The sequence below is a fragment of the Porites lutea genome, chromosome 9 (genome assembly GCF_958299795.1).
Source record: "Porites lutea chromosome 9, jaPorLute2.1, whole genome shotgun sequence".
In the NCBI taxonomy this organism is placed as follows: domain Eukaryota; kingdom Metazoa; phylum Cnidaria; class Anthozoa; order Scleractinia; family Poritidae; genus Porites; species Porites lutea.
The window spans coordinates 1,823,313-1,837,500 of NC_133209.1; the positions used below are offsets into that span (position 1 = coordinate 1,823,313).

The following is a 14,188-nucleotide window of genomic DNA, read 5'->3' on the forward strand; positions in this document are numbered from 1 at the left end:
TTTAATTAAAAGAACATCTATTTTAAGAACGTCTAAAAAAATCAGGTGCAGCTACCCGGCGTGGAGTTTTGGGTATCCTTCTCTGGTAAGTTCTTAATCCCCCCCATTCTTCCCCATTCCCCCATCCATGTCCCAGGCTCTTTCAGTTATCATCCGGGTACCATTGTTCAAATTGTTCAATTTTTTTACAAGCTGTAAGGTTTTACAGTCTTTGCGTTGTCATGGACCAAATTTTAAGAGCAATAGTGGCTTCAGATCATCCTGAAAACGTCAAAAAGTCCTTAATTCAACAACTTGTCTCGAAAGCTGGCGGTAATGTTGCTGATGATCAGAACAGAGCTCTGTTTGAAATTGGGACCGAATGGATGATTGAAGACGGTTCAGTCTTTCTCAATGACAGTGGAAAACTTGTCCTCACAACGTGGGCAAAACGACAAAAAGACGTCTTTCAAAAGTATTTTACTGAGGGATATCTTCTTTCCTTCCTCGCTGAACGCGAGAAAATGTCTCTCAACTGTGTTGAATATCTACGGACCTGCTTTGACTTAATGCAGCACAACTCACAGATATTCTCTTTGTACACGGCTGTGCGTCACAGAGCTCATATTTGGGTGGAAAAGAATTCAGATATAGACTTTTGTGCGGTTGTGGCAAGGCTTTTGATCGAGTATGATCACTGCTGGCCAGTTGGGGAAAATTTGCTCCAGTGTAACTTGTCTTTGATCAAAGCCTTGAGTAGAACAGAACTCCCCAAAACATCAAAGGAAGAAATGAAAGCTTGTCTTCAGAATTGTGCGATAATTGCTGCTCTGTTGAATAAGATGTGGGTGAAAAATCAAGCCCTGTTGTTTCCTGTCTTAACTGAAATTTTTAAGATTATTTCAAACGTAGGCCCCAATCCGTCTGTAGCCATTGCTTCTGTAGTGCAGTACTTTTCTACTGACATTATAGACACTGCAACAAGTCTTGCTGCCTCTAATCCATCAGTTTCAGATGAAAATCTGTCTCTTTCGCTGTGTCGTATGATTAATTGGCTCTCATGGCCTGGAGTTAAAAAGGTGGACCAGTGGATTATTGGGTTTTTAAAGGCTTTGGCAAGTGCTAAAAAACATTCAATCCTCATTTCTGTTACTCTCAAAGAAGTCGCACAGGTAGGGGCAACATGGTTAATTAGGTTTACATTCACTATGTTTCACAATCAGATCTTTGCAATCCAGATCGTTCCATTTTATGGTCAGATTATCCCACAGTTTCAGTGTACATATGAAATGCACTTTTTTGGCCTCTTGACTTAAAGATTGAGGAGTACACATGAGTAATGCCCCAGTTTCTGCTGGTGGCTTCAAGACTTATGAAAAGTTCTGACTATATTGTGGAGCGATCTGACTATCAAGTGGAATGATCTGGCTTGGAATGATCTGATCATGGAATGAAGTGACTGGATATCAGTAACATTGTAGGCTAGTCCTATAGATATATGCTGTCCCAAGGCTGTGCTCTAAGAAAAACTGAAAGGAGCACAAACCTCTGAACCTGTGAAATCCAGGGTGCCCAGTATATATTTTCTATAAAAAAAAAATTAGTCAACCAGTCGCAAAGGGCACTGAGAGGCACCAGGGACCTCCACGTGAAAAAGTCCATCAAACATTTCAACTGTATCCACGAGTACAACTGATTTAAATGCCAGAATAGTGGAATCACAAATGGATCTTGCTAAATTTTTATGTAGTGTCAGTGGTTGTTTGACATCTTTTTGGAGGTCACACATTACCCCAAGAACAATTAGCTTTTCTGAGCCATCTTCCTTTTGCAGGGATTAAAAATAACCCAATTTGGCTTTTTTTATGCCAAAAATTTCTCTGTGACTCCAAATAATTCTCAAAGGGAGTCACTTTGACTCTGTTGAAGAGTTCCCAAATATTCAGCAGAATTTTGTTTTCTGTCAACCAAAATGCTAAAATTTGTTAGATTCGTAAAGAAAAAACACAAAATCAAACGTGCTGGCAGTCTTCCATTTTGAATTATTGTAACTCTTTTTGGTCAGCAGTTCTCCCTCACCCACATACTTCATGTGAGGGTGGTATGAAGTACCTGCTCCCTTCTGTTACACAAAATGGCTGCCTCTTTGACTTTACACTTTCAAAAATGGCTCCAATATTTGCGGTGGTGTCAAAGTGGCTTCAAAGCGAGAGAGAAATTTTAATCCCTGCTTTTGAGTATTTTTTGTTTTTTTGAAGACCAAATTGTGTTAAGCATCTCTAACTATTTCTTGTAATGGTAATCTGTTTTCTTTTATTCCCTCTTATTGATAGGTCTTTAGTCGATTGTTATTCCCCATAGTTCGTGAAAGCACAATGGTCGTTTTATCCCACATGCTACTCAGCTTTCAACACTCACCACAAGCTTTTCATGAGGTAATTCTTCTAAGCTGTCTTCAGTAGAATAATGATAGTGAATTTAATATTAGTCACCATATCCAGAAGATAAGCAGTTAAAATTCCCATAAGCAACAACCCCAAATGCCCAGATTTGGTGTTAATTTATATGAGGTGGTTACTTTCAAGGGGTAGGTGCTTATTTGATGTGCTTGCCTGTGGAGGTTTGACTGTATGCTATATTTGACTTACCTCAACCAAGTTTCTTTACTCTATGTGTGGAATTACCCCTTGCCAACACCAAACAATGTCGGAGCATTGTAGAATGAATTTTGAACACTGACTGACATATTGTAACTTACAGAAGGAACACGATGATGTTTGTGCTTCAAAATGTTGTTAGGTTCTCCCTACCCTTATGGATCATTATTTTGTAACTTGCTCCTAGCCTCTTTTGTAGTATTTGAAGTAAGAGGAAAGCCTTTGTGACTTCTGACATGTTAGGAAATGCTTTTGCAAAATGTTAGTCATGGTAAAGTGTTTAAACCTGGATTGTATATTTTGGCAGATCAGTACTTTTTTGCCTTCCATGAAATGCAAGATCAAACCTGATGTATAATGTGGAAGTTGTGATATAAACATATTCAGAAAAACTGTATCCCTCTTGGTGAGGAAAAATGTTTATTGATTATAGCTCATTTTATTTCTGTTTTTTTTTCTAGATTGTGGAGCATGTACCAAGCCTTGTACAGAATCTAAAAAAAGAAAATTCTGCATCCTCACAGTCTACTTTACAAACGTTGGCGGAACTTATGCACTGCCTCATGTATCAACACACAGGCTTTCCTGAGCTGTATGGTCCAATTCTTGATTGTCTTCAGGTAACAGAGGATGTTCATTAATATCTGGAACTAGAAACTAGTGGTTGTGGTAGTGAATGTAAATTAGGGCTCAAAAAAGGCTTGAATAATTTCCAGCTTGTCCTTTGGGCAAGCAGTTGTCACATTTTGCTTGGCCTGGTCACTTCTTGTTGGTCTTAGTTAATGATTTAGTCAGAAGAAGACTTGCTTAGACACTTGCCCATCAGGCAAGTGAATTTTAAAAGTTACTTGCCCAGCAAGAAAATCTTCTTGTTCTGGATGACCTGACAAGACTTTTTCCAAGACCTGGTAAATTTGTTAATGTGCTAAATTTCATTTATGTCTTGTTGTAGGATTTGCCCAAACCCTCAGAAGTGATGATTCGCAAGTGGCTTGCCCAGAGTGCTTGGTCAGCTCGCTCTGTTAGCATTCCATTGGCTGGTTTTACTCCTAAATCAGAAACTGGAAAAACTGGTTTAGTCAACTTGGGTAACACTTGTTACATGAACAGCGTTATACAGGCTCTATACATGCTAGAGGAGTGAGTTATCGTTTGTATCTTATTATTTTTACTTATTTTGGCTGTAAACCTTCCACCAGTTAGAGTCGATTACAGTGATACTGGATAACATAGCTTGAGTAAACAGCTGACATTTCACAATGCTAGCACTGGTTTCCCCACAAAATGATGTCTGAGAAACAAGTGCAGAAATTCGCTGTGTATGACATGTCACCCCCCATAATATGGGTGTGGGTATCTGATTGGATGAAGCAAATTTCCTTCGCGGCAGGACCAATGAGAAACCCCACCCAAATCCTGGGTAGCGACATGTCATAAGTATGGAATATCTGCAGTTGCTCCTCAGATGTCCTTTCGCAGGGGAAACCAGTAGTGGCGCCACAAAATGTTGTCTGTTTTCTAATGCCATGGTTAACAGTGATGGCAAATTATAAGAATTCTTAGCCGGTAATTTTCTCCTCTGATCGTTTGTTTGATTCAGTTGCCTTCCTTCTAAAGCATATACCAGAAACTGAAAGATTACTATCAATATTACAGGTTCCGTTACATGATATTTGGACGTTATTCTAGCACTAGCCAGCCACTGCTACATCACCTACAGGAAGTGTTTGCATTTCTGACTCTGTCACAGGTACTTTCATCAGAATAAATTCCTCCTTGGCCAGGAATGATTAATGATAATCATTTGTAAGCTTTATAAGGGTACTGATGCAGGAACGGATCCAGAAATTTTCATTTACTGCATCGAAACTGGTCAGGAGCAAGAGGACTTTAGTGCAGAGTAGGAACTGATACTTGGACATTAGTTATAGGGTGGCCTGAACCGGAACGTGGTTTAGGGAAGGCTAAGAGTTGATGAGGGTCTCAGAGAGCCATCTGCACACCATTCCTCCAAAAATGTTCCGAGTACCACTAGGGTGGGGGAACATTAAATTTTGTCAAACACCTTTGAATTTCAAAATTCTCAATCATGCTGCCTCCAGGGTAATCAAGTTATTGACTAGTAACAAATGCAGTTGTACAACAGAAAAGATGGGTAATTTATTTTTCTTTTGTTATGATTATTATTTTGACAGAGATCAGCCATTGCCCCTTCTAAGTTCCTCCAAGTTGCTAGGCCACCATGGTTTGCTCCAGGAACCCAGCAAGACTGCTCCGAATTCCTCAAGTTTCTTCTGGACAGGATCAGTGAAGAAGACAAATCTCTCACTGAAAGTAACGAGAGTGATTCGCTAAAAACACCACTCATTGACGAGACCTTCGCAGGGACGCTCTTAGTTTGTCTCTGTTGTCGCGGTTGTAACAACACTTCTTGCAGGGAAGAGGTCTTCACGGATTTGCCCCTCTCGTTTCCTCAAGCTGGAGAACTGGAAGGCAGGGTGGATTCAGTAGAAAATGAGAATTCGTTGTCAGGTAAAGAACCTGTTGAACATGCAGATGTAACAGCCTCTGCAAGCTCAGCTGCTAGCTCCGAAAGAAGTCTTAAAGGAGGCGACATCAGCCATACAACTTGCACACCTGAATTAGCTGCAAAGACTATTGAAGAGAACGAAGCTGTGGCAGGCACTTCAACATCAGACAATTCGGTGTCATTTAGTTCGGGGACAACCTTAGCGACAAAGTTTCAGGAATCAAGTTTACGGAGCGATAAGCCAGAGATATCAATCACTGAGTTGCTAGAGTACTTTTTTGAGCCTGAAATTTTGGAAGGTTCCAATCAATATCATTGCGAGCAGTGCCATAGTTTACAAGATGCAGAGAGAACTGTCACAATTTCCAAAGCGTCTGATTTTTTAGTGTTGACGCTAAAGAGGTTTGCCTACAATGTGCGGACACAGCAAAGGTCTAAAATATTACAAGGCGTTTCATACCCGCTTATTTTGAGGCTTCCGAAGGCGCATTTGAAGAAAAGTCTCAGTACAAGAGAAACAAAGCACTCGGAAACTCATGATTTAACCACAGGTGTTCTTGAAGAAAAACGAGAAGATATTAACGAGACATGCTTTAGATCTAAAAGGACCAAACAAGAACATAAGGTTTTGGACGACAATGCTGACTGTCAGTGTGATAGCGTGATAACATCTTTTGAAGAGAAACCTTCGTCAGATATAGTGTACTCTCTGTGTTCAGTGATAGTTCACTCGGGGACTTCCTCAGAAAGTGGACACTACTATTGTTATGCTCGTTCATCGTCGCATCTGTTGGAGGAAGGAGAAAGAGACGATGGCGCGGCTAGTTCTAGAACAGATGATCAACACACTTGGTTTCTCTTTAATGACAGTCGTGTGTCTTATTCGGCATATAGTGCGTTTGCTGACGTATCTAAGCGTTTCCCAAAGGACACTCCTTATGTGTTGATATACAAGCGTGTCGGTGGTGTCACAGTCACCCCAGTCGAGAACAGTAGTGATGCTCCACAGTACAACTTGATTTGCAAGGAAATCAGGCCGGAGCTTGCTGATATTGTTAATCGTGACAACCTTTTATATCTGCAGGTAAGTCAATAGCCGTTTTTGCTGAGACTAAGTAACTTGTCATGCTTTAGAACAGAAGAAAGCCGACTTGCACGCACATATTACGAAGGCTCACTCTACGAAAACTTGCTCACTCTACGAAGTTATGCAAAAGTGACTTGTCCGTGAAGAAATCTATAGATAAACGTGTTGCTCATGTAGAGAGATTTGTTTTGCACACTAAACGTATTGTTTTTGTTTGGTTGGTTGTTTTTTTATGTTTCCGTGCCTTCGACATCGTAGTAGTGACTTTTAGGTTTGACTTCGAGTGCGACTTTGAAATTTCGAGCTTATTTATCACCCAACTTAAACCTTTCCTGTTATTAACTAGCACATAGATAAACATTAGGGAGAAGGTTGGTGCGTTGAGGAATAATAAGTACCGCTGGCTATGGCTCTCTAGAATTTCACGTGATCGACCAAACGAGGCTAAATGAGAGCCAAAAAGTAGAGGATACATTAAATAATTTTTTTTGGAGTGTAATGTACCTCTCTTGTCTACAGGAGCAAGAACGCCAGATGATTAATGCTTCTAAACGAAAGGCTTGGTCACACAGCTATCAGCCACCTGATGACGACGATGACAACAACCGGGGTCCCCCCGGGAATTGCGGTAGTGGTCCAGGATTTACAACACCTTTTAACCGGTTTGTCTTCTAGTCAATCTGGTTAAACCGGTCGTGCCCAGTGACTTGTTCATCGAATGAACATTTACAAATTGTATATGACAATTGGTAGCTCTGAGTCTTAGATATGTTATCAGCTCTAAAGCTATGGGTTTCAAGTAGTTTAGTCAGAAAATGGTTAGAACATTGTACAGGTTTGATTACCATACCAAAAGAGGTTTCTCGGTTTCTCTCTATAATCTTGGCTGGGCGAGTGAAAGACCCCTAACCGTAGAATACAAATTGTTTGTGAGAAATTTAACGGGAAATTCAACGCATGAGGTCGTCTTATTTTGCATTTTATCAAAATATCGTTATTATTAGTATTATTGTTATTATTATTATTATTATAAATTCCACCCCTAAAACACAGAAGCGTCGCTTTTTCTCAGAACTGATTACAACGCTGTTTAGACACTGTAATCACCGCAAACAAAGTTAGTATGTTAAGTGCTCTTAGAGGGTTTAGTTAAACCTAACGAGATCTGTATAATTGAGTGTTGGACTGTTCGGTTTCTTGTTCATGACCAGTGGGTGTAGTCTTAGCCTGCCACGCAGGCGTTTTTGGGGGAGCTCGTTTTTCATCCCTCCCCACAAACGCCTGCTCAACCGAAGACAACATTCCTTTCCCGAGCTTAGCCAATCACATTGTACTTTCCAAATTCTGGAAAGTTGACCGCAAGGTAATCTGATAATTACTCGATCTGCATTAAACACAGGGAAAACTTTCTGACCTGTAATAAATGTTACATTCAGAGCGGCAAAAATAAGATTTAGTTAAAATTTAGAATACTCCATGCATTGCATAACCTTAGCAAAGGAAAGAAAAGAAGGAAAACGGTAACTCTAGGGTCACGTTCAGTCGTGTTTAGCCTGTCAACACTTTATTGCACAATTGTTGATTGGTCACTTACCACGCAAATAAAACAATGGGAAAGGAATATTGGTTTCCTTTGAGCAGGTATTTGTGGGGAGGGATGAAAAACGAGCTCCCCTAAAAACGCCTGCGTGGGAGGCTAGTGTAGTCTTGGTGTTCTAAGAATCTTAGGGCCTGTTTACACGGAGGTGGGGGACCCTAGGTAGGCGAGAAAACCCGCCTCGGTGGGTAACCCGCCTGTCCACATAATCTCTCATTTTGATTTGATTACGTTTACATGATAGGTGGGGTGACCCGCCGCATTTTACCTCACCTATCTGGGGTCCCCCACCTCCATGTAAACTGGCCCTTAGATAACCAGATTAAGACCATCAATTGAGGAAATAACAGTCTTCGGCGGAATGTACAAGGCCACGTGTAGGAAAGAAAACGAAACGTAAACTTCTTGAAAGCAGAACAGATCCAGCCTTGTCGATAAGCCTCAACAGTTTGATAAGTAGGTTCGTGGCAGGCCTTCGAAAAGGTAGGGGGATTGTTCTTGTTTCTAACAGCCAATCCTACTACGTTTTTGCTCGCCCTTTTTTGTGTTGTTTTTCCTTTATGTACTTGAACCTGCTTATTTCCCGCTTTACTGTTTAGACGTAATAGTGTTTATTATTAAGTTGTCAGATTTTGAATGCTTTGGAAGTGGGATGTTAACCGGTTATAATGTCACGAATAAAACCAATCGACCGATTATATCATGACCTTATTTTTCTTTTCGATATATCGTTTTTAGACACCCTAACATTCAGTTTTCTCATGTGAAGAGAGGTGAAGTGTAAACTCGCCTTTTTGTCTTACTGTCTTTTGTATTATTGTAACCGTCATGGTTTTTCCATTTGAATAGGTAGGAATTTAATTTGCATTGAACTTTGCATTTAATGTCTTTCGGCGCGTTAAATGAAGTAGTGTACTTAGTGTCTTCATAGAATAAATTACTTCACTGAACATGGATTCAAGTGTTCCTCAGAAGTTACTATGACACCCAAAGATATCCCTTAGTTTTGTCGGGTTATTCCTTTAAAAGCAATGCGATGATAATTTACTTCTTCGTAATGTATCGAATCCACATTCACTTGTCTTCAGTTATGTTCCTTTATGTGTGTGGGAGAGCATAACTAGCGTAAAAGATTTTAAAATGCAAATTGAACTTGTAAATTTAATAAATGGTTTAAAATTTGCATAGTTACCAAAGAGTTTGTCCTGCGATAACAGGGCAATCAGTTCAGAGGAGGGGAAGTCATTCACGCAAAATGCGTTCAATGACTCTTCATTCCATCTTAAATTGTGTACTTCTATGGGTACTAACTCAAGGTGATCATAGCCTCGAGAACGATGAAATAGACGGCAAAGTTTACACAAACTCTTGGGCCGTTCAACTTGATACGCACGAGCAATCAGTGGCGGATAGAGTGGCGAGGAGCTTTGGTTTTGAAAACCGCGGTGCGATTGCAAATTTAGCTGGATATTTTCACTTTGTTCATGGACAAACTGGTAGTCGTCAAAAGCGCAGTGCGGACCATCACACTCAGCCCTTACTAGCGCACCCCCGGGTCAGATGGGCTAAACAACAAACTCTGCTTTTCAGGTATAAAAGGGGGTTCGAGGCTATAGAGCAAACTCGTTCGCGTAATCGTCGTACACAGGAAAACCGGAGATATTTTGATGATCCAGAATGGCCAAAGCAGTGGTATCTTTACGATAATGGCGAAGAACCAAGCGGGAACCTGGGAGTATTAGAAGCTACTAAGCGCGGTTATACTGGGAAAGGGGTAGTTGTCACTATCGTCGATGATGGCTTGGATCATAGACATCCGGATTTAAGCGCAAATTATGATCCAGAGGCCAGCAGAGACGTGAATGATAATGATGACGATCCTACTCCAGATGATTCTAAACCTGGCAACGCTCATGGAACGGAATGTGGCGGAGAGGTGGCGGCAACTGCTGGAAATGGGATTTGTGGTGTGGGAGTAGCTTATAACGCTTCTCTCGGTGGAATCAGAATGCTTGACGGAGCTGTTACTGATGTTGTCGAAGCAGAAGCCCTTGGTTACAAATGTGATTATATTGATATCAAGAGTGCATCCTGGGGTCCAAAAGATGATGGCAAAACATTTGGCCTTCCGAGCGAACTCACCAGTGAGGCGATGAAAAACTGCGCTCTGCACGGCAGACAAGGTCAGTATTCAGCGCCGTAGCTAGTATGAGGCCAACCGAGGCACTCGCCTCGGTAAAATTTTGACGAATTTCGCCGATCATTTTTATTTTACATAAGCGAACATCGGATATTTTTAACGCATCATGATATTACAAAGAATTCAGCAATTCAGTCAATATACTATGAAAAAATTACCATATCATCGATCTCAAGGGGCTACGTACGTTAACTCAAATTTTTTTTGAACAAATGCTGATCAAAACCATTGGCGAGGTTAACGGTCACCCAGATTATGTAGCTTGTTTCTGATTATTGCTTTTTAAATTCCACTTAAATTAACTCGAAAAAAAGTTACCGAAAGGCCCAGAAAACGCTGCAAATCGCATTTCCGAGAGACTAAAGTTCAAAATTTCTCGGGGGGGGGGGGCATGCCCCCGAACCCCCCCAGCAACTCCCGCCTGCCTCGGTTGGCCGTTTGGTCTGGCTACGGCACTGGTATTCAATTGTCCTTTTTTATTGTTAGCTGCATTCTTATTTTCATTTTTTAAAGAGTAATTTCAAGGTAGATTTTCTGTGAAAACGTGACCTGTGTATCATATACTTTAAAGAGACCAGCTTTTTCTTGGATGCCAATGGTTTCGTCATCCCTGACGCTGCTGCCTCCTCTGTTTCAAAAGTTCATCCTTTGATGCGCAGATTCCGCTTTGGTTTTTCCTTGTCGCTTAAGGAAAACTCCGTGAACAAACGCTGTTGAAACTCGATTATTTTTTATTATTACTGTTATTTAGGGATTGAACAGTTACATAACTGAAGCAAAAATCTTTTAAAACGTATTTTGTTGGTATGTAGGGGAAAATAGTCAACCGCACGAATGTTCACCTAGAGAGAGCTTATTGTCGCTTGTGTACACGTGGATAAGGATATTCTTTTGTCATAAGGGAAAATTACAATCATTTTAATCACTTTTTTTACTATTCAAAACAAAAAAGGAATGAATTCCCTTCCCATAATTCCAAGGCATTAAACTTAACAGGGCCGGTCAGAGCCGAGCCTGAGAGGTGTAAAAAATATGATCCTTCTCTAAAAGGTTTTATGGTCGTTAAAGGCCAACTTAAATTCTAACTGTACTGATTTAGATCCCTCCAAACCCCCTCCCCCATCCCCCTCCCCCCTTCCCCCTCCCCCTTTCCCCCGTTATGATGGATTACTCGTAGTTCTCTGTAGTTTCAATCCTGTCGAGCTCTTAACAACTTTTCTCTACCCCACACAAGTGACATGACAATTATCGCGTGTTTTCAATGCATGCTATCTTTCCCCTGAAGGAAAAGGAACAATTTATGTATGGGCAACAGGGAACGGCGGTTCGCCTCTTGATGATTGCAATTGCGACGGATACACGTCAAGTATACACACATTATCTGTGGGTTCTATTAGTCCTGGAGGATACAGCACAAGCTACGACGAAAAATGTCCTTCTACCATGGCTGTTGTTTATACCGGGGATGTTGGTTTAGGCAGGAGAGAAAGCTCTCGTAATCTTGTCACTACGTCGTTGTTTGGTAAATGCGTGGATACATTTTCCGGGACATCGTGCGCCGCCCCGCTCGCAGCTGGCATTTTTGCGCTGGTTTTACAGGCAAATCCTAACCTTACCTGGCGAGATATGCAGCACCTAGTCGTGAGAACGGCCAGAAAAAATGATCCTGATGGCATGTCGTGGAAGACAGTAAGTCAAGCTTTTAACCAGTATCATTGTATGAGCTGTCATAAAATGATACGCATCTAAATTCTCTCTAAAAAAAACAACTCTGGTCCCCGCGCCTACGACCACTCTTTTGTTAGAAAGCTTTTTGTGGTTTGGGTTAATCTAGTGCTAGTTCCCTTCTTCATACTTGACCTTGGGAGAGCTGGATACATGAATTAAGTGTGGGTATTGTCGTTGAAACCTTTAGCATTTTTCATTTGGCGTTTCGTTAAAATGAGAATGAACTACACAATATTTTTACGAAGTTCTCCTGAGAAGAGACATTCTAACTTACGCTTGCTTGTTTTTAGAATGCCGCTGGACACAGTTACAGTGTTCGCTATGGTTTTGGAGTCTTGAACGCAATGGACTTAATAAACAAAGCGAAGGACTGGAAACAAGTCGATGAACAACTAACACATGAGGTCCCAGGTCACATGACTAGTGAAACCAGGAAGATACCATCCAATGGAATGTTGACTTTAAAGGTAACAATCACTTACCCTGGCAGAGGAAAGAAACGTGTATTCGCTTCCATCCCAGTTGGGGTTATAACAGGCCCCTATACCAACTAGCAGTGAGCGCAAAAAAAGTAAAAATACTAAATATTCGATAAATATATCTGTTTATCCTCAGATCCAAGCACTATCTTCTTGAGGGTATCACTCTATAACAACTGTCGCTTTTTCAAAGCAAGTCATTGCGCTTGTCCTTTCATATGAAAATAAAATTTTCTTTACACGTCAATTGAAGTCATTTTCGTACGAAGTGGTTGTGCATAAGCAACGTCGCTCCCAGGCTCTCTCTTCCTTCACCCGAACTCCCTGGGTACAACTCTGTTTTGATAAAGAGGCCAGGTGGTCGGCCAGGTGAAACTCTGAATTGGATCATTCTTATAGGTGTAAGTGTAGCCTGCGAAGCTAGTCAATACGCGCTGACGTGACGATCCCTCCCGCTAAGCGAGCAAGCTAGTTTAAGTCAAATCATATCCCCATGAACGATGTTCAAAAAGTATTGACTCAAAATCGTGTTATATTATTTCTTTCTAAACGTAGCTACGAAATGATGACGAAACTGTTCGTACATTGGAACATGTACAGTTGGTGCTTTCAGTAAGGCATCGTCGTCGTGGCGACATGGTGATTGAGCTCACCTCCCCCCAGGGGACAACTTCGCAACTTCTGGCTAAAAGACCTCTTGATGACTCTACCAGAGGTCTTGACAAATGGCCGTTCACTTCCGTGGAATTCTGGGGCGAAAATCCCCAGGGAGATTGGACTGTGAAGATCCGGGATGCTAAGGTAAAGAAGTTCGTCGGAATCTGTTTTCGGGAAAAAAGAAAAGCGTTTCGCCCCTGTGGCCAGGTTGTTTTGGAGGAAGTAGTAATTTTTTTTGCCTGTGAGGGTTATAACTAAGAAATAGCAACAGCAGTCCAGAAAATATTTAAGATGGTTCGAACATAAAGATAACTTGTTCAGCTTTTCTAGGTTCACCAAAAGTCAAGTGGTCAGTATGAATACGGTTTGTTCGTGGCACGAACAGGCGCAAAGGTTGGGTCGAGGGTAGAGGGAGGTTGCCAAAAATGAACGAGTTTTGTCAGGCATAAATTTCTGTTTTAAACTGGGGATTCACTGGAATTTAGAAAAAATGATTTTGTCAAAAGCGGTCTCCAACAGGCTTTTTTTCTTTTTTCTCCCAGTCAAAGAACAGTTTCTCGCCAAGGAACGAAGGTCAAAAATTATTCGACGAGGAAATCAGAGATAGAATAAGAAATGAGCCTAATGGTGTCAGTGACTTGTTCACGGACGGTTTCTTCAGAGATTATGAAAAGCCAGAGGGTTTTCAGCTCAGCGATGAACCCTACTTCCAGCATGAATTAGCTCACGGACGGTTCAAGGAAGATTATATGGAGTTGAAGGCGGATTCAAGCGAAACGAAGAGCGTTGCTTTTGATGAGCAACCTGCGATGAAAGATGACGAGGTAATTTTTCTTTTTCATTACTTTCCCTGAAATTAACTCTACAGTGCGGGAGTTCGAAAGACAAACAGCCTGTGAGCAAGCTCTACATTTTGGTAATCGCGACAGGTCAAGAGTTTTTATAGCGGGGCTCCCGCGCGCGCGAAGCGCGCGTGGGGCAGAGCCCCATACTCATGGAATATGGTCAACCTCTTTTCGCTTGGTTGTCACGTGACTGACCGAGCGTACGTACGTACGTACGTAAGCGTCTACAGATTGTACGGGTAGGGTAGGGGAGACTATCAAAAGGAAGGGAGGGGTGTCTCAGGCGTGTGTTGGCAAGTCCTCATCTTTTTTATATGACATTCACAATATAGTCAATTGACAGCTGTCAAAACAGGATAGCCACTGACCAGTATCCCATGACCATAACGCGGGCTCATTTGTCAACTCATCAGGGTGACGTAATTTATT

General features: G+C 41.4%; 2 protein-coding genes across 2 annotated transcripts in view; both read left to right on the forward strand.

Moving 5' to 3' along the window:
- The first annotated feature begins 202 nt into the window (after positions 1 to 202).
- On the forward strand, positions 203 to 7,688 carry LOC140947287 (ubiquitin carboxyl-terminal hydrolase 38-like). The gene is made up of 7 exons (XM_073396347.1): positions 203 to 1,151; positions 2,313 to 2,414; positions 3,098 to 3,256; positions 3,589 to 3,776; positions 4,293 to 4,386; positions 4,832 to 6,250; positions 6,773 to 7,688. Exons 1-7 carry the CDS (start codon positions 222 to 224, stop codon positions 6,926 to 6,928), a joined length of 3,048 nt encoding a protein of 1,015 aa, XP_073252448.1. The 5' UTR covers positions 203 to 221; the 3' UTR covers positions 6,929 to 7,688.
- A 270-nt stretch (positions 7,689 to 7,958) lies between these two features.
- The window catches only part of LOC140947288 (neuroendocrine convertase 2-like), a 10,205-nt gene continuing 3,975 nt past the window's right edge, over positions 7,959 to 14,188 (forward strand). The window contains exons 1-5 of the mRNA XM_073396348.1: positions 7,959 to 10,033; positions 11,336 to 11,739; positions 12,069 to 12,245; positions 12,813 to 13,058; positions 13,457 to 13,738. Of these exons, the coding sequence (XP_073252449.1) occupies positions 9,106 to 10,033; positions 11,336 to 11,739; positions 12,069 to 12,245; positions 12,813 to 13,058; positions 13,457 to 13,738 (2,037 nt within the window). The 5' untranslated portion in view covers positions 7,959 to 9,105. The remainder of the gene's footprint in view (positions 10,034 to 11,335; positions 11,740 to 12,068; positions 12,246 to 12,812; positions 13,059 to 13,456; positions 13,739 to 14,188) is intronic.

Excerpts from the sequence above, each read along its gene's own strand:
- LOC140947287 (XM_073396347.1), top strand. The coding sequence starts at position 222 with ATGGACCAAATTTTAAGAGCAATAGTGGCTTCAGATCATCCTGAAAAC. Across the intron at positions 1,152-2,312 it reads CTCTCAAAGAAGTCGCACAG|GTCTTTAGTCGATTGTTATT; the intron begins GTAGGGGCAACA and ends TCTTATTGATAG. Across the intron at positions 2,415-3,097 it reads CACCACAAGCTTTTCATGAG|ATTGTGGAGCATGTACCAAG; the intron begins GTAATTCTTCTA and ends TTTTTTTTCTAG.